At 48.4% G+C, this 18,903-nt stretch overlaps 1 protein-coding gene across 1 annotated transcript in view; it reads right to left on the bottom strand.

Moving 5' to 3' along the window:
• Positions 1–18,903, bottom strand: part of LOC144805946 (uncharacterized) — a 389,169-nt gene that overhangs the window by 27,032 nt on the left and 343,234 nt on the right. The window contains 1 exon segment of the mRNA XM_078672408.1: positions 16,344–16,434. Coding sequence (XP_078528534.1) covers positions 16,344–16,434 — 91 coding nt within the window.

Below are 18,903 nucleotides of genomic sequence, written 5' to 3'. Positions count from 1 at the left end.
GAGGGGTAGATGGCCTAAAGAAAGTTGTTGTGAGTGCAGACCTCCCAGTAGACTGTCTGTTAGGCAATGATCTTGAAAGCTCAGTTTGGTCAGAAGTGGAGTACAGGACTCATGCAGAAATGCTAGGGATTTCAGCTCATGTCCTTGCAGTGACAAGGTCTCAGGCTAAGAAGTGCCTTCCTGAACCAGTGGTGGATCTTGGAACAATAGACCAACCACAACCCAAGAGAAGGAGCAAGAGAGGAAAGGCTGAGCCTTCCACCTTGCCCCAGGTTGAGGATCAAGTTTCAGAGGAAACTGATTCTGCTGTCCAAGAGGAGACTGTCTCTGAGGAACTTGAACCTGACCAGGTTGAGTTTCTGGGGACAGGGGGACCCTCAAGGGCAGACCTGAGGCAGGCTCAATTAGATTGCCCTTCCCTTGAACCCCTCAGACAGCAGGCTGCTGCTGAGGCTGCTGGGGATGCCCAAGGTACCCATACTGTGTATTGGGATGATGGACTCCTTTACTCAGAGGCTAGAGACCCCAAGCCTGGCATGACCAGGAGGTTGGTTATACCTCTGCAGTTTAGGGGCTTCTTCCTTACCTTGGCCCATGATATTCCCCTTGCAGGACACTTAGGCCAGAACAAGACGTGGGACAGGCTTGTTTCACACTTTCACTGGCCTCATATGTCAGAAAATGTCAAGGAGTTTTGTCGCTCCTGTGTCACTTGCCAAGCCAGTGGTAAGTCAGGTGGCACAACAAAGGCCCCCCCTAATACCACTACCTGTGGTGGGGGTTCCCTTTGAAAGAGTTGGAATTGATATTGTGGGTCCAATGGACCCCCAAACAGCATCTGGGAACAGTTTTATACTGGTGGTAGTGGATCATGCCACCAAGTATCCAGAGGCTATTCCCCTGAGGACCACCACAGCACCTGTGGTGGCAAAAGCCCTCATTGCAGTTTTTTCAAGAGTGGGCTTTCCAAAGGAGGTACTATCAGATAGGGGCACAAATTTTATGTCTAGCTATCTGAAAGCAATGTGGAAGGAGTGTGGAGTAAACTACAAGTTTACCACCCCCTATCATCCACAGTGCAATGGGCTTGTGGAGAGATTTAACAAGACCCTAAAAGGCATGATAAAGGGATTACCAGAGAAGCTCAGGCGGAAATGGGACATTCTTTTACCTTGCCTGCTCTTTGCTTACAGAGAGGTCCCACAGAAGGGGGTTGGCTACAGCCCTTTTGAACTTTTGTTTGGCCACCCTGTAAGGGGTCCATTGTGTTTGGTGAAGGAAGGATGGGAATTACCTCTCAAAAAGCCTAACCTAGTCATAGTGGACTATGTACTTGGTCTCCGCTCCAGGACGGCTGACTACATGGAGAGAGCATCCAAAAACCTGGAGGCCAGCCAAGAATTACAAAAAGCTTGGCATGACCAAAAGGCTGTACTGGTAGAGTTCCAACCAGGACAGAAGGTGTGGGTACTGGAGCCAGTGGCCCCAGCAGCACTCCAGGACAAATGGAGTGGACCCTATCCTATCATTGAGAAAAAGGGAGAAGTCACCTACTTGGTTGACTTTGGAACCCCTAGGAGCCCTCACAGGGTAATCCATGTGAATCGTTTGAAAGCATTTGTGGACAGGGAGGACATGAGCTTGCTCATGGCCACAGATGGGGATCAGGAGGAAGAGAGTGACCCTCTCCCAGACCTGCTTTCTCAGAACCCTGATGATGGTTCAGTTGATGGAGTAGCCTTGGCAGGCAGCCTCACTGACCAGCAACAGATGGACTGCAGACAAGTTTTGCAGGCCCACAGGCATTTGTTTTCACTCACACCCAGCCAGACTGACTGGTGCACCCATGTGGTGGACACTGGTGACAGTCTGCCTGTGAAGAATAAGATCTACAGGCAACCTGACCATGTCAGGGATTGCATCAAGGCTGAGGTGCAAAAGATGTTGGAGCTTGGAGTGATTGAGCCATCAGAGAGCCCATGGGCCAGCCCAGTAGTCCTTGTGCCAAAACCTCATACCCAAGATGGAAAGAGAGAAATGAGATTTTGCGTGGACTACAGGGGTCTCAATGCTGTCACTAGGACAGATGCTCACCCAATTCCAAGAGCAGATGAGCTCATTGACAGATTGGCTTCTGCCAAGTTTCTGAGCACATGTGATCTGACAGCTGGCTACTGGCAAATCAGACTAGCTGAGGAGTCAAAAGCCAAAACAGCATTCTCTACCCCTAGTGGACATTATCAGTTTGTGGTAATGCCCTTTGGTTTGAAGAATGCACCTGCCACTTTCCAAAGGTTGGTGAACCAAGTCCTTGCTGGGTTGGATGACTTTTGTGCAGCATATCTAGATGATATTGCTGTCTTTAGCTCCACCTGGGAGGATCACCTGATCCACCTGAAGAAGGTTTTGGAGGCTCTGCAAAAGGCAGGCCTAACTATCAAGGCTACTAAGTGCCAGATAGGGCAGAGTAAGGTTGTGTACCTGGGCCACCTAGTAGGTGGGGGTCAGGTTCAACCACTGGAGAGCAAAATCCAGACCATACAGGACTGGGCTCCTCCAGTTACCCAGACACAAGTCAGAGCCTTCTTGGGCCTGACTGGGTATTACAGAAAGTTTGTGAAAAACTATGGGTCTATAGTGACACCATTAAATGACTTGACATCCAAGAAGATGCCAAAAAAGGTTCAGTGGACAGTTAGCTGTCAAAAGGCATTCGATGACCTGAAGAAGGCTATGTGCTCTGCACCTATCCTGAAGAGTCCTGACTACTCCAAACAGTTCATTGTACAGACAGATGCTTCTGAGTTGGGGGTGGGAGCTGTGCTCTCACAACTTAATCAAGATGGGCAAGACCAGCCCATTGCTTTTATTAGCAGAAGGCTGACCCCCAGGGAGAAACGTTGGTCATCTATTGAGAGGGAGGCCTTTGCTGTGGTTTGGGCCCTGAAGAAGCTGAGGTCCTACTTGTTTGGAACTCACTTCCTTGTTCAGACAGACCATAAGCCCCTCTTGTGGCTCAATCAGATGAAGGATGAAAATCCCAAACTGCTCAGGTGGTCCATTTCCCTACAGGGGATGGACTTTACAGTGCAGCACCGCCCAGGGACTGACCATGGTAATGCAGATGGTCTCTCCAGGTACTTCCACTTAGAACATGAAGACACAACTGGTCAAGGTTAGTCTAATGTCCCTGCGTTTGGGGGGGGGTTGTGTAGGAGAGTAGGGTCTGCTATCCTATGGTCACCCCAAATTTTTGCTTTTTGCTTCACTGGTTTTTGACTACTGAGGCTGTGGGCCTGCTGATCAGACCCCCAGCCTGCTGTTCTCTCCCTAAATTAATGATACATGTGCTATAGGCACATACCACAATTGGAAATGGACTCCTTGTCAGCCCCTGTCTAATGCACTATAGGTGCCCAGGGCATAGGGGCCACCAAGGCCTACCAGGGGCTGCAGCATATCTTTTGCCACCCCTGGCTGGTTCTTAAATTGACACAACTGGCTGATCACTCAGCTGGGGTAAGGTGGTGTAATCACCCCTTACTTAGATATAGTATACCTATATCTAAAACCTATATCTGGACACATATTAACCTCTGAGCCACTCCTATGGAAGGCCTCATCAATCCTGGAGGCAGAGTGCGTGGTTTAATGTGAGATGGAGCTCTAGCTTGAGCTGAGCCTGTCTGCAGCAATCGGAAACAACTCCCTAAGCTGTTTCAGGATAATGCCATACCATATACTCTTAAGTGCCTTATAATCCTCGCGGTTATATAGCAACTCTGGTTTGGCTTTATCAAAACATGTCGTGTAAGGTGTCATACGATTTGGAATACTATCCCCTCGCCAGTTCTGGTGACGGGGATAGCATTCCACCCCTCTAGAGGGGTAAGACATGTTACTTTACTTAAATGCGGTTAATTTCTAAAAGGACCTTAGATCCACAAAATGGATGCCTCTGCCACAGACAAGAGTCTGACCCCCTGAAGCTGACCGAAACTCAGCCAAATGGGGCCTGGACAAAGGGTTTCCTGTCGCAGGGGGGTGTTACCACCCTCCAGACAGGAGATAGTGGATTGTAGCAGGGAAGTTTGAAAGAAACCAGACACTGCTTGGGGCGCACAAGGCTGCCCCCTGCATAATCCGGCCAAACCGGTTCTGGGGCACTCCAGCCCTCGTGCCAGGGCGGCCTGGATCAAAGGAAGAGGGTGTATCCACCCACTTCCTGGGTCCCACCCATAGGAGGGGACCTAGCAGGTAATCCAGCCCCCAAAATTAGTATAAGACTGGGAGCAGTGCCAATGCACTTCAGATTTCCTGATGAAACATAAGAAACGAAACTCTGGACCCTTCGACATCCTACTCAACGTAGAAGACTGAAGAATCTCCCTTGTGGTCAAGGAGTGACCACCCTGTGCAAACAGGCACCATCCAGCCATCGACATCTGCTTTGTCGCAGTTCCCGCCGGAACTCGAGCGACAGAGATCGACAAGATCAAGCTTGCCTGCCTTCCAACAGCCCGATCCACAGTCCCTGCAGAGCTGAGACCCGTGGACGCGACCGGAAGCGTGGGGCATGCCATCTTGAATTGACCACGAGACGCTGACCGTGCAGCCCACGAGTGACCCTCGAAGCTATACACTGGGGTTTGAGAAGCCCCAACCCTGAGCCACACTTGCACCGAAGTTCAGCCCTCCACACTTGACGAGTGCTGCGTGGGGCCCTTCTGCTTCTTTTGGCTCAACGCGTTGGCCCGGTCACTTGCCAGTTGGCTAGTGGCCCCTGTACCGACGAACTTTGGAATTCGACCTGCAAATCTGGTTGCTCCAGATCTGCACCAGCTCCCCTGAAAAGGAGCCCCTACTCTGACCCTCCTGGTTCAAGTGAGAAGCAATCTCCCGGTTCTGCGTGGATTGCTCTTGCCAAGTGTTGTTTGCTCCAAACTTGAAACCGACTGCGCCGACGGTGAGAGCCCTCGTGGGACAGATCGTGACCCGCTCCTGGACATCGCAGATGCCCCAGAGCCCACGTGACAGCGGAGAGAAGCTCCTCGACGACCACCTGATTGCGCCCGACATTGCCTGGTTCCGTCCTGGTTCCACCCTGGTCACTGCTGAGTGACCCAGACTCTGTCCCCTCTGCTTTCAGGTACTTTTCGACTCGAGTCCACCCTTTGACTCCACCGGACACTTCTCTTTCACCCCGCCTGCAGCCCTTTCAGCTTCAAGCACCAAGAGCCTGCGCGACGAAACCCGACTCAACTTCGACCTTGTGCACCCGCTTCCTGTGGGTGAGGTAACTTTGCTCCGCCGGTGTTCCCACACTGGTACACATCTCTAGGGTCTGTGTCCTAAGTTTTGTTCCTCTAGGTTCAGCGGAAGTGTCCTTAAACTTTAACTTTACAACTTTTACGCACCATTGGTTAACATTGGTGCATGCGTGCGCTTTCCGCACTGCTCCCGAATCCCGTGGGCCTCTCCCGACTTCAGCATTACTTGTCTCGACTGCTCCCAGCGATTCCCTAGGCCCTAGGCCTAACCACTGTTCGATTGGTATCTCTTATACCACTTGTTTAGTATATGGTTTGAGTGGCCCCCCGCCCTCATCCATAATTGTGCAACTTTGTATGTTTAAACTGTGCTTTTGATTTAACGCTTGTGCCCCTTTATTCATAAAGAATACTGGGGATTGTTTTTAGTAATAAATACATATATTTTTATAATATATACTTGTGTGGTGTCCTTTCATTTGATATTACAGGATTGTATGTGGTAAAACAGCTCGCTTAACACGACCTCTTAAGTTAAGCCTTTAGGCTGCTTAGTCCATGCTACCCCTAGGATAGCTTGTCTAACAAGGTTGACTTACAACCAGACACCATAAGGGATTGTTTGGTCTGATAACAGGTAGTTCCAGAATTGGAAACATCACCTATCAAGCCAACTTCTCACAGGGAGACGAAGGGATTCTGGGTGCGACCACCACTGGGAGAGGTACGTTGGGAAGTTAAGGATTGGTTAAGCACCGTCGGTTTGGGCACACACGGCCGCGGGGCGTCGGGTGCAGGGGTGACTTTTGGGGTCGGATCTTCTTACCAGCTCCTGGTCGCGTTTAAGGGGGCCTTCTGGATTTAGGCTGCATTTGTCAGCTGGAGGCTTGAGGCAGGTCAGGGGTCACCGGATCTCGGGTCAGGATCGCCGGGGTGACCTTGTGTTATATTTCCACTCGAGTTCGGGCCTGGTTCGGCGGGTGCAGAGTGGGCTGTATTTACGGTCCCTGACTGCTGCCAGGGGTTGCTATTTGAACAAGTCCAGTGTTCACAGGAGATTCAGTCTTTGAAGTGTAGGCAGGCAGGTCCTCCATGGTTTTGAGGTTGCTGGCTGCAAGACACACCGGGATTTTTCAGGAGCAGGTTCGAGGGGAGACAGGCCTGTAGGACTGGGGCAAGTTAGTGGGTGCTGTCCTCTTGTTAGCTCTGAACGGCTCTTCGGTCCTTCTTCTTATCTTCTTTTCTTGTCGTTTCTGGATCTGAGGAAGCGAGGTTCAGGGTGCCCCCTTAATACTAGATTTAGGGATATTACAGGTGGGTAAAGGGCATGGACCATTGGGTCCATTCCCTGGGGTGGGTACACCCCCTATTATGCCACTCTCCAGTGGGAGGGCGGCTGGAGCCTGTCCCTGGTTGGCTGGGTCCCCCATCCTCAAGATGTCGGGGACTCGAGGCTGTGCTTCAACCCGCTTCCCCCACCTGAGAGGTGGAGTTGGTAACACCCCTCTTCCTCACTTGTTTTTCCCGCCCAACGTGGGGGGTAGAACCACTAGGGCCCAGTTGCTGAAAGCAGCAAATTGTCTGGAGAGGCTCACAAAGGCGGTATGCCTTTGAATCTTCTCCTTCGTGAACCCTGCCCATCCTGGGGGAGGAGGCTTGGTACCTCGTCCCAGGATGTGCATTGTTTCAGGTCCACGAGAGTAGCAAGCTCGCGACCCAGGGGTCCCGAAACATGTCAATTGGTGGCAGCCTAAGCAGCCACTCAGTCAGGTCACTAGGAGTTGGTCGAGTTTTAGGGGCATCTCTAGGATTCCCTCTTTGGTGCATTTTACATTAAATCCCACACTGGCATCAGTGTGGGTTTTATGTGCTGAGAAGTTTGGTAACAAACCTCCCAGTCTTTAGTGTAGCCATTATGGTTTTGTGGATTTCGTGATGACAAACTCCCAGCACCATATACTCTTAATGGCAGCACTGCACTTACAGTGCCCTGGAATGGCCCTGGGCAATGTAGGGGCACAGGGCTCATGCACTTGTACCCTCGCCACTGGCTTAGGGCAGCCAGCTAGAGGGGTGACTGATCTATGCCAGAGCAGTGGTTTGTGGGCATGGCTCAAAGGGATGTGTGCCATGTCGACTCTTCACTTTGTTCTGCACCAAGACACGCAGCCTGCAAGGGCAGTGTGTGAGTGTCAGGGTACAGGGCCTCTAAGGGTGGCACAATAAGTGCTGCCACCCTTAGGGGTCTTCTCTGGTCACAGTTCCCTGGGTACCTGTGGTACCATTTACTAGGTGCTGACATGTGGCCAGAGATGCCAATTGGGGTTAGGCTTCAAAACAGTTTTAGGGAAGAAACATAGGCCCTGGGTACCTGATTAGCAGAAGCCCAGGGCACACTCAGTCAAAGAACATCAGCAAGTCATCAAAAAGTGAGGGCATACCATGCAAGAAAGAGGGCACGTTCTCACACAACCCCCCCAAACGAAAGAAGATTAGACTAACCTTTCCCTAGAGAGTCTTCATTGTGTAAGTAGAAGAACCTGGAAAGTCCATCTGCATTAGCATTGGCAGTCGCAGGTCTGTGTTCCACTTCAAAGTCCATTCCCTGTAGGGAGATGGACCACCTCAACATTTTAGGTTTTTCTGCTTTTATTTGCATTAGCCATCTGAGAGGTCTGTGGTCAATTTGAACTAGGAAGTGAGTACCAAACAAGAATGGTCTCAACTTCTTCAGCGACCAAACCACAGCGAAGGCCTCCCTCTCAAAGGCACTCCAACGCTGCTCCCTGGGGAGACGCCTTCTACTTATAAAAGCAACAGGTTGGTCTTGGCCTTCATCATTGGTCTGGGATCGGACCGCTCCTTTCCCTAGCTCAGAGGCATCAGTCTGCACTATGAACTGTTTGGCATAATCTGGAGCCTTCAGAATTGGTGCTGAGCACATAGCCTTTTTCAGAGTGAAAAGCCTTTTGACAACTAACTGTCCAGTTTACCTTTATGGGCATTTTCTTGGAGGTGAGTTCTGTGAGGGGAGTCACAACGGACCCATATCCCTTCACAACCCTCCTGCAGTACCCAGTCAAGCCAAGGAATGCCCTGACTTGGGCCTGGGTTGTTGGAGATGCCCAGCCCAGGATTACCCGGCCCCTGGGCTGTAAGGGTTGTACCTGGCCTCCACCAACAAGGTGGCCCAACTACACCACAGTGCTCTGCCCTAGCTGGCATTCGGATGCCTTGATGGTTAGGCCTGCAGTTTGCAGGGCTTTTAAAACCTTCCCAAGCTGGATCAGGTGATCCTGCCAGGTGGAACTAAAGACAGCAATATCATCAAGATAGGCTGCACTAAGGGACTCCAACCCAGTCAGGACTTGATTCACCAACCTCTGGAAGGTGACAAGGGCATTTCTTAAACCAAAGGGGATAACAGATTTCTCCTAGTGCTAATATTGCTTAACAGTGTAGCAGAAAAGCAGTGAGGTACGCACACATTACTAATTGATCAGGACAAATCTCAGTAGTGTTAAAAGATTTTTCAAAGCAGTTCAGAATGCACAATCCATTGTGCACATATTTCTCATGCAGCAGCATAGTGTGCACAGATTCCAGAGTACAGTAAATATCACTGAAGTGTACACTGATGTCTCCTCGAGTAGTAAAAGGCTTTGCAGCGTCCCATTATTTCTCAAGGTGTAGCAAACAGTAGTGCAGTGTACACATATATTTCATTGTGTGGTAAACTACTGCATGCAATGCTTTATCATAGTCAATTACAAGTAATGAAGTGTGAACACAGAGCATAGTAAAAAGCAGTGCAGTGTGCACAGATTCGTCAGTACAACAAAAAGCAGTGCAGCCCATATATAGCCATCACACAGAAGAAACAGTGTGGTGTGAACAGATTACTCAGTGTAGTAAATGCAGTACACTGTGCACAGATCCCTCATAGTGCAGTAAGATGCAGTGCAACAGTGCAAGGATCTCCTCTTTAACACAAATGATGCCCACAAACACCCCCAGGATCAGAAGGAAAGCCACCCAGGGCCCCCTGGATAGAAGAGCCCAGCTCAGCCCCAGTGGCACCGGGATAGAAGAGCCCAGCTCAGGCCCTGGGGCCCCTGGATAGAGGAGCCCAGCTCAGCCCCAGGTGCCCCGGATAGAAGAGCCCAGCTCAGCCCAAGGGGCCCCCAGATAGAAGAGCCAAGCTCAGCCCCAAAGGCCCCCAGATAGAAAACCCCAGCTCAGCCCCAGGGCCCCCGGATAGAAGAGCCAAGCTCAGCCCCAAAGGCCCCCAGATAGAAAACCCCAGCTCAGCCCCAGGGCCCCCGGATAGAATAGCTCAGTTCAGCCCCAGGGCCCCCTGATAGAAGAGCCCAGGTCAGGACCAGGGGCCCACGGATAGACGAGCCCAGCACAGCCCCAGGGCCCCCGGATAGAAGAGCTCAGCTCAGCCCCAGGGGCCACCGGATAGAAGAGCCCAGCTCAGCCCTGGGGCCCACGGATAAAAGAGCCCAGCTCAGCCCCAGGGGCCCCTGGATAGAAGAGCCAAGCTCATTCCCAGGGGCCCCCAGAGAGAAGAGCCAAGCTCCGCCCCAGGGGCCCCCGGATAGAAGAGCCCAGCTCAGCCCCAGAGACCCCCGGATAGAAGGACCTAGCTCAGCCCCAGGGGGCCCCAGAAAGGACAGCCAAGCTAAGCCCCAGGGGCCTCCGTATAGAAGAGCCCAGCTCAGCCCCCAGGGCCCCCGGATAGAAGAGCCCAGCTCAGCCCCAGGGGCCCCGGATAGAAGAGCCCAGCTCAGCCCCAGGGGCCCCGGATAGAAGAGCCCAGCTCAGCCCGGCTCCTGCAGAGATTTCCTCCAAGATTATTCAGTCTATTTCTACAAACACAGCAGAAGGTGCTGACAATCTCCTACCTGAGCTGAGACCTGTGCAGACGTGCCCAGGCTCTCTCCTCCCCCTGGGCCTGGGGCGGGGGGGGGGCAGATCTGGGGTCTGAGGGGGGCAGATCTGGGGTCTGTGAGGGTCTGAAGATGAAGGTATCTGCCCACAAGACAGGGCTCCTTCCTCCTCGGCAGCAAGCTGCACACACTGTGAGAGGCCGGAAGTGATGTCACCAGCTCTGCTGGTGCTGTCTCTGCCACCGCTGACCCGGAAGAGGAAACCCTTCTCCTTTCATCCAATGTGCAGCTCAGTGGATTCATCAGCAGGTGAGGAGCGCCCTCTGGTGGCCGCTGATGGAACAGCCGCCTCCAGGCTCCAGCATTGAATATTTCACATAAGCAAGCATTTACACCTGTAAAGGCTTGGGGTTTTAGATTTTTAGATGCTACAGACAGGGTTGACACCTAAAACCAGGGCACGAGTCGGGGTACCACGCGGGTGGACGGCATCCCCCCACTTATTTTTGAGGGTTTTCCAGGGTGGACGCCGTCCACCCTGCTCAATCAAAACGCCCTCCACCATTTTCAATCAAAACCGCGTCCATCCTTACAAAATAGGAGCGCGCGGGTGGATGGCTGAAATCGGAAGTTTCTCGGACTGCCGCAGGACACCACGCCGGTCACCACGCCCCTTCACCTACCAGGTTCGCCGATGCCAGGATACCCAATAGACGCCGAGATCTTCAACCAATGGATGGACGCCGTCCACCCTGCGCAAAAGCGCTACACCAATTATTAAATACATACCTATTTTAACAGTTTTCTTTCCTTTTCGTGACGTCACTTCCGGTCATGCCGTCACTTCACGTATTTGAGCGTCCCCCCACTTCTAGGTTTTGCCTTTCGTGACGTCACTTCCCGTCGTAACGTCACTTCCTGTCTGTGAGCGTCCCCCCACTTCTTTATTTAGGACTTGTGCCCTGCCTAAAACCATCTGAGATGGCAACACTAGTCACAGACATGGATGGTCTTAAGACACATAATACAAACACAGCATTTACAATCCAGCACGACACACAGATGCGGCATTACTAGGCTGTCAGTGCGATGGATATGCAGTTTGTTTTAATTTTAGGAATTATTCATTTTAATGAATCTCGGTTGCGTTAATGTATTTTCCTAATTGCATTGGCTGGTCTATTTTAAAGCGGGTTTGAGTGGTAGCCTGACTGGTGCACAAGCTAATATTTAAACACAGAGGTACTTAATATTTGTTTTGGGTGAGTGTCCCAGATGGTTTTTATGTATTTTGTATATACAGTTTGATTATGAGACTGCTTACATTAATCCAGGATTAGAGTTTTAAGTGTGATTGTAAATTTCATGGCGTAAAACATTTGTTTTAAATGATTGAACATTTCTGAATGAAATACAGATTGTGAGGATTGATTTTGGATAGAACTGACCAGGATTCAACCACTCGGATGTTTCATAGGTGGGGACTTTTCCACAGGTACACTGGGAATCTTGTGGTGTTCTTCATGCCCAGGGGCTCCAGGTGTTGTACACTTTTTGGGATGTGTTTTTAGGTTTTGCCTATGCAGCGCACATACGCTGCATAGGAGACTTTTAGCCGTTGTTCAGCTCTTTTTTAAGCACTGCACTCGTGCTTGTGGCGGCATACACCTTGTGGGAGCGCGCAGGGGCACACCACTAGCACGAGTGTGTCCTTCGAAAAAGAGCAGACTAATCTCCGAAGCGCGCGCCTCTCTACACCTCTCCATCTTGCATGCGCTTCTTGTTTCACTTTCCCTTCGTTTGCACTTTCAGGTTTATTCTTTGGGGATGCATTTTTCATATGCTTAAATTATTCTTTGACGTTTACAGATTGAGACTCACTCACCATTCACAAGCTCATACAACTTTATTGAGGCTTTGAGCCAGCGCACTGGTAGAAATGAGCACTGCACTTTTAAGGTCGACCAGGATTATGACGTTAGCGTCATGTTTTCACATCCGGTTTCTACATAAACACATTATGTTTTCTTGCGTGCATTGACTACTTTGTTGGTTTCGGGTTATATATGGATGGCGGTCACAGATGCACCGGTAAGGAACGCTTATATGTCTTTTTTCTGATACTTTTTCACTAATGTGACTTGGTCTCGTTTAATTTAAATATTTGTTGCCATGTCGGATTAGATTTGGGTTAAGCCAATCTCCAATCATAATAGCTTTCACAGGTAGCAGTCACGCATTTTTTGTTAAATTATACAAGTATTCCTAGACTCTTGTATTTGCTACTCTGGTCTGCATTTTTACGGGGTGGAATATTCCAACTGTATTGTTTTCTGTCTTTTGATCAGGTTACCGCGCATCCCTGTGTCCCCTTACCAGTTTCTGATTTTTGCTTAAGTATTTGGGGACTCCGTGTGCTTAGCTGGTGAGTTTTAGCTACCTACGGATCATTTCACCATTGGGTTCATTCCAATTCTCTAGTAACGTTTTAATGCCTATTTGTTTTCAGTTGGAATGGGACATATGATGTCCCATTCTGCCTTTCATCCACGTCGAGTTCCTTAGGTATTGTAGTACAGCTATTAGCATTGCCAATAGGTCTCGCTTTTGGGACCTAATAAATATTTAGTTATGCAGCACAATATCCTTGGTGTAACAACATTAACTGTTGCATGGCTAAACACTTATAAGGTCCCAAAGGCAAGACCTGTTGGCTATGCCAATGCTTGTTTGTCATTGGTGCAACAGAGTTCTTTATGAGAAAGAACCTGTTTGTCGTGGCGCATTTTGGGTCTTTTTTTTCCTACGTATGTTTCTGTTACCCGACTGGCGAACACATTGGTCCACCATGTAGTTGCTTTTGAACTAAATAACCGAACATGAACTGATGAATACTCTTGGAGATGGTGTTTTGGTATGAATGTACCACTGACTGTTTTTGGTTGTGGTTACTCTATTAATAGTACTTTTGGGAGATTCTGTTGGTAACTTTTTTATCTGATGCATGGTTTTCCAGCCCCAATGAATTTGTATCAAGAAAAAACACGTGTTGTATAGAGGTCTAATAAAGAAGAATTTTAACATCGGCAGTGACTGGACTATCATACATCGAGCTACTGTAGACTTGGAGTGCTCGAAGGATAATTGCTGAACTTTAAGTAACATTATGGTGAGGCTTGAGAATAATATCTTACTTTACGTTAAAGAAACTAGGAAATTCACTGTGCAAAAACCATAGGTTAAATTAATAGTTAGATGATAATGTCAGTTATAATGTTACATTTTAAACTTAGAAATCACTGAAATTCACCAGGTATAGTTTACTGAGCTAACTATAACTCTCGCCCCTACCAATCACTGCTTAAGATCTCACATATTACATCACTTATAACATGTTAAATGACATCAATGATGACATCTAAAATAATGAACCCACATTTTTTTTAATTAACTTTGCACCAGGCGTTGGAATAAGTTTAGGGTATTCATACCCTGCCCCTCATGTACTATTTTTTGTGACATGCAGGGCACAGGAACCGAGTCTCTATGTCCTGTAAGTGCGGCCGCAACATTTATCTCGATGTTGCAGCCAGACAGTCACATCGCTCAGCCCCACGGGACCAGTCTCAAGTTGACCAACAAGAAAAAAAGCCATCTCAGCCAATTAGAATACTTTTTTTTCAATTCCCAGTTGATCAGGATCCCACCAAACCAACTGTCCCGATATCAAAACTACCCAACAAAGTTACACCAAATCACAACATGCTTTGACAAAGCCGACCGGTCATGGCTGCATTGTGTTTCCTGGCTCACAAATGAAAGAATAGCCTACTGGAGTGAAAAAAATTAAATAACAATGATTGCGTTCAGTACACAATGCATTTATGAGATTTAAAAAATAATAATGTGATCATTAAATATAGTTATCAGATGGTGAAATAATCCGCCATCCATTGCAAAGGAAATATTCCATAAGAGGAGGAATAATCACACTAAAGAGCCAATAGCATGAGGTGAGAAGGATATTCCCCTTTGGGTGGATCCAAAGCTCACTCAACAACAGGTGCAGCCGCGGTCCGTGCAGGTAACAACGGTGGGCGGTGAGATCAGGTTGAGGGGGATTTCGAGGGACGATGCTGAGGGAAAATTAAATAAATAACTAATTTTCCTTCAGCAAAGTCCCTCAAAATCCCCCCCAACCCGGCCTCACCTCCCCAATGCTGTTACCTGCATGGCCCGCGGCTGAACAGGTGTGCACAAACCAGCGCCATCAAGCTAGACCTAAAATGCATAAGACACCATCATGGTTAGTTGTTCAGGGGACGTATGTCTGGGTAAAACAAACCCTAATTGAAGAACTTTATTATAAACAACACATATAACAAATTATTATAACTCATGCACCTCCATACAGAGTGTATACAGTAGCCAAACTACACTAACTATAACTTGCCACTCTACCATGCACTCTGTTCTCACAAAAGATTTGATCTGCAATGTCATTACTGTTCTTGTAAACACTATTATTTTAGACAGTATAATATAGAGATAATATACAACAGTAGAAGTAGTGCATGGAGAAGGCACAAGTTATAGTTACTGTAGTGTGTCTACCGAGTCAAATACTCTGGGGCTCGATTCACAAAGGTAATCTGAGATAAAATTTAAACTTTACAACTGTTGGTGTTCACAGAGGTAATTTACGAGTCATATCTTTTCCTCCGCAGTTGGTCCGTAACAGCGTACACCAGCAGGGTTTATGTAAAATGAGGGTTCCGTTTTGCTCACAAACAAAACCCACAATATTATTTGTGTCAGAAATAAATATCAGTCATGCTCCTTCTCTTCTGAACCCAGATTTCTGTTCTAGGCCAAGGGACCAGACTGTAAAGCAGGGAGTCAATAGTTCTGCATTCCAGCTTCTAAGCACTGGAATTCTTTACTGTTCAAAATTCAATTTTTACCTAGTGGTCAAGCTTTCAGAAACCTGTTAATAACTAAAATGTTTCAACGTCTCCGTCTCCTCGGATTTGATTGAATGATGATGGAAGGGTTCTACTTCAGGGCTTCAGAGGTAAGTGTCATGCACTGCGAGGGTTAACCCAGAGAGCTGCCGCTTACATTCTCCTGCTCCAGTGGTAAATGTCATGCACTGCGAGGGTTAACCGAGAGAGCTCCAGCTCACATTTTTCTGCTTTCACTTCTCCTGCTTTCTACACTGTTCTCTGGCCACTGTCACAGAATCATCACTGATGAATAAAATTAACAAACACCACAACCAGATCTGAATATTCTCCAATGAGAGCTTGTTAGTGTTGGGTGTTTGTGTTTTATCACTAATCTCTCAAATTAGCTGAAAATACCCTTTTAAATCCAAGCATTGTTCATAGTATTGCTTTTACAAGTAACACAATCAGGTGTGCTTGGATTTTTATTTTGTCATAACTCTCTCACAGAATAAAAACCAACAATGTTTCTTTCCATATAGGCTCCCAAATGTGTTCTGGTATTCCATGTTTAACCCCCAAAAGTAGGGAAATGATCAACGGCAGGGAAAATACTCCTTTATAATTTTTTAATATATTTGTTGTTCTTCTTTCTTACTAGTTCAGTCTTCTAACATCTGCTTTTTTTAAGCTAGTATGTGAATGTCCCAGATAATTGTAATGTTATAATTTTCTATAATGCCTTTATTGGAAGTGGATGTCCCTGTCACCTAGAGCCGCCACCAAATGCTGGAGGCGTGCGTGTCCGACCTCTCGCTTCAACCTTAGGCTAAGTAAGGACACCATCTGAGATAGTCCTGCTCACTCCCTTAGAAGCTTGGCACGAGCAGCCAGGCTTATATTCAAGGCACGAGTGTTCAGTATGCGCAACCACGTTCACAGTAACCCCATGATGTCATCAGAAATAGACTCCACACGAGTTTTGATAAAAAGGAGTATAATCTTTATATAAGCAATTATACGCTCCAACCACATGATACAAAATCAACATATAAGAATGGGTAGTATTCTTTCCGGTGGGTGGGTAGGTTCTAATCCCAACCACCGCTTCTTAACCAACAGTTAAGCTCACTTCTAACCATTTCCCAAAAGGTTATGTAAGTCTTATTGCTAGAATCACACACGTTGCAAAAGGAAACAATACTGCAATGCGTGACGATATTCTCTTATACAGTGCAACAGAGAAACAATGCCATACGTAGCACCACAGTCATGTACTTGCAAATTAAGGAATAATGCAGTGTGTATCACCATCAGCATGCCCTGTAACAGGAAGAAACAAAGCAATGCGTCATGCTACAATCCTGTACAGTGCAATATAGAAATAATACACTGTTCCACGTTATACTCAGATACTGTGCACTGAAGAAATAATGCAATTTGCGACATTACAATCAAGTAATATGCAAGGGAGAAATAACGTAGTGCGTAGGGCACCAAGCATAAAGTTTGTCATGCACAAATGTGGTCAGGCGTCATACGACGGTTCGATAGTTCGTTAGCAGCAATTAGGCAACGTGTAATACAGCAGTTTTACGTGCTCTGTTAACAGTGCCCCCGCTATGGATCAAATGTTGACACAAAAAGTACTGCTTCCCACTCCGGTCCCAGTACTGCTCCGTCCTGGGTCAGTCCGGGCCAGGATCTGAGCCGAAGCAATGGCTCGCGCAGCTGACTGAAGTGGGAGGCCAGGAGAGTGTCCCTCCGGGCCCACACCCCACCCCAGGTGTTATACCACATTACCTGAGGGGGCGCAATCCCATTCTCCTCCCCGACATCAGCGACTTGGGCCTTGATCCAGAACTCCTTCACGGGTTGTGGCGGACTCGGGCCAGTGGCTCAGTTCTTTTGTGGCTGCCGGTTTGGGCTGCTGCTGATTGACTCTGAGGGCCCCAATGACTTAGCCCTCACTCCTGTAGTCTCAGTTCACACCAAGACCCACCCTCAGTACTGTGGAGACTTTACTTCAATTCGGTGCACACTCGAACCCGGCACTCCTCGCTAGCACCTCAACACGCACACCGTACGTCCGAGACTCGCCTCTTCTTTGGTGCTCACAACGATCCAGCGCTCTTCACCAATGCTCCGCTTGCACATCAACACGCACCCAGCGCGTTCGAGCCTCTCCTCTTCTCCCGGTGCACACGATGTCCAGGCACTCTTCACCAACGCCCTGGCTGCACCACGACACGCACTCCTGCACGTCAGAGATTCACTTCTTCTTTTGGTGCCTCTGAGGCCCAGGCGCTCCTCACCAACACCCGGGCTGCATCGCAACATGCACCCAGCGCGTCCGTTTTTCCCTTGGAACTCCAGGTGCCCTAGATCACAGGGCACAACTTGCAAAGGTCTCAGGCTAGACAGAGCACACACACCCACGGGGTAACTGAGAGTCTCCTTTGGAAACTTTTATATTCCTGAGTTTCCAAAACAGGGTGCCCGCTCACCTGGGGCCCTTGGGATTTCAAGACAGAGCACAAACCACAGTCTTTTTTCAAGCAGGGGGACCCAGCACCTCCAAACACTGTCCCAACAGCATCTTCCTTAGTTAGAAAAGCAAACTGCAGACCAGCCCCAGATCACGAATCAAGGATTAGACTTTTCCCTGCAGTCTCTTCAGTTGCTCCTTCTTTAGCAGAGGGTCCTCTTGACAACAAAATGGGTCCAAGCCTTTTCAGTCTCAATCCATATCTGTTTCATTCCAACGTTCAGGGGGTTTAGCTCTCATAGTTATACTCCTAACTGTCTTTGAAGTTTGTATGTGCTCAGGGGTCCCTGACCCCTTCCCTAAATCAGTTCTGGGTGTCTCCCTCCCAGTGTCACCTCTCTCCCTTTGATACTGGGGGTCTGGAGCCTTAATCCTTCAGCAGGAGATGGGTCAATTGGTTTACAACACCAGCCCAGGCCTTTTCACCTCCAGGGCTTCTCCTCCCCCTACTCTCCAGATGCAGGGCAGCCTGGTGCCAGCTAAACCCCTCCCTGGGTCAAGACCTCTCCCAACTCCTTTCACCTTTCAGTTCCAGACAGACAATCCACATTTCAGAGACACACAGAAATGCTCAGAGTACAAACTCAGACACTTTCTAAAAGAGTGGCTTATAAACACACAATGACAAAGCCACCTTCACAGAAAGATGCCTTATGACACTGTGAGTCCATACATAACAAACTTCACCTCTCCATTATAAACTACGCTAACAAACACAACACCTTGCCTCCCCCATTCTGTCCTATGGGCAGAATGGCCGTTCAACAGTGAAAAACAAAATGGTGAGATTTTCAGTTTCAGAACATAACACACACACACAGTTTATGTTCTGTCTTTTACCTACACTGCACCCTGCCCAGGGGTTACCTGGTACCTACCACATGGGTGCCCCATGTGTATGTAAAAGGGAAAGACAGCCCTGTCAAGTGGTTACATTTGTCAGGACTACATGCTAACTTAGCATTCTGTGTGCTGGCCCTGCACTAAAGGTCTGAGTTCCCTTCTCTGCGCGCCTATGCATTACTAGCCCTTGCACACACAGTGCATATCCCTAGGGACTTTTACTAGTAAGGCAACATACCAATCATGGCCAACCAATCACCATTACAGTTTACATAGGGAACGCCTGTACTTTGACACTGATCAGCAGTGGCAAAGTACCCAAAAGATCTAAATTGGCATCTCTTTGTCAGGAAAATAGTCTAAGGGGAAAGCAAAAGGTTTTGGGAACAAAAAAGGCCAAG

Source organism: Lissotriton helveticus (assembly GCF_964261635.1).
Source record: "Lissotriton helveticus chromosome 1_1 unlocalized genomic scaffold, aLisHel1.1 SUPER_1_unloc_34, whole genome shotgun sequence".
NCBI lineage: Eukaryota > Metazoa > Chordata > Amphibia > Caudata > Salamandridae > Lissotriton > Lissotriton helveticus.
Note: the sequence above shows the minus strand (reverse complement) of the source record. Positions and strands in the feature narration are given on the sequence as shown.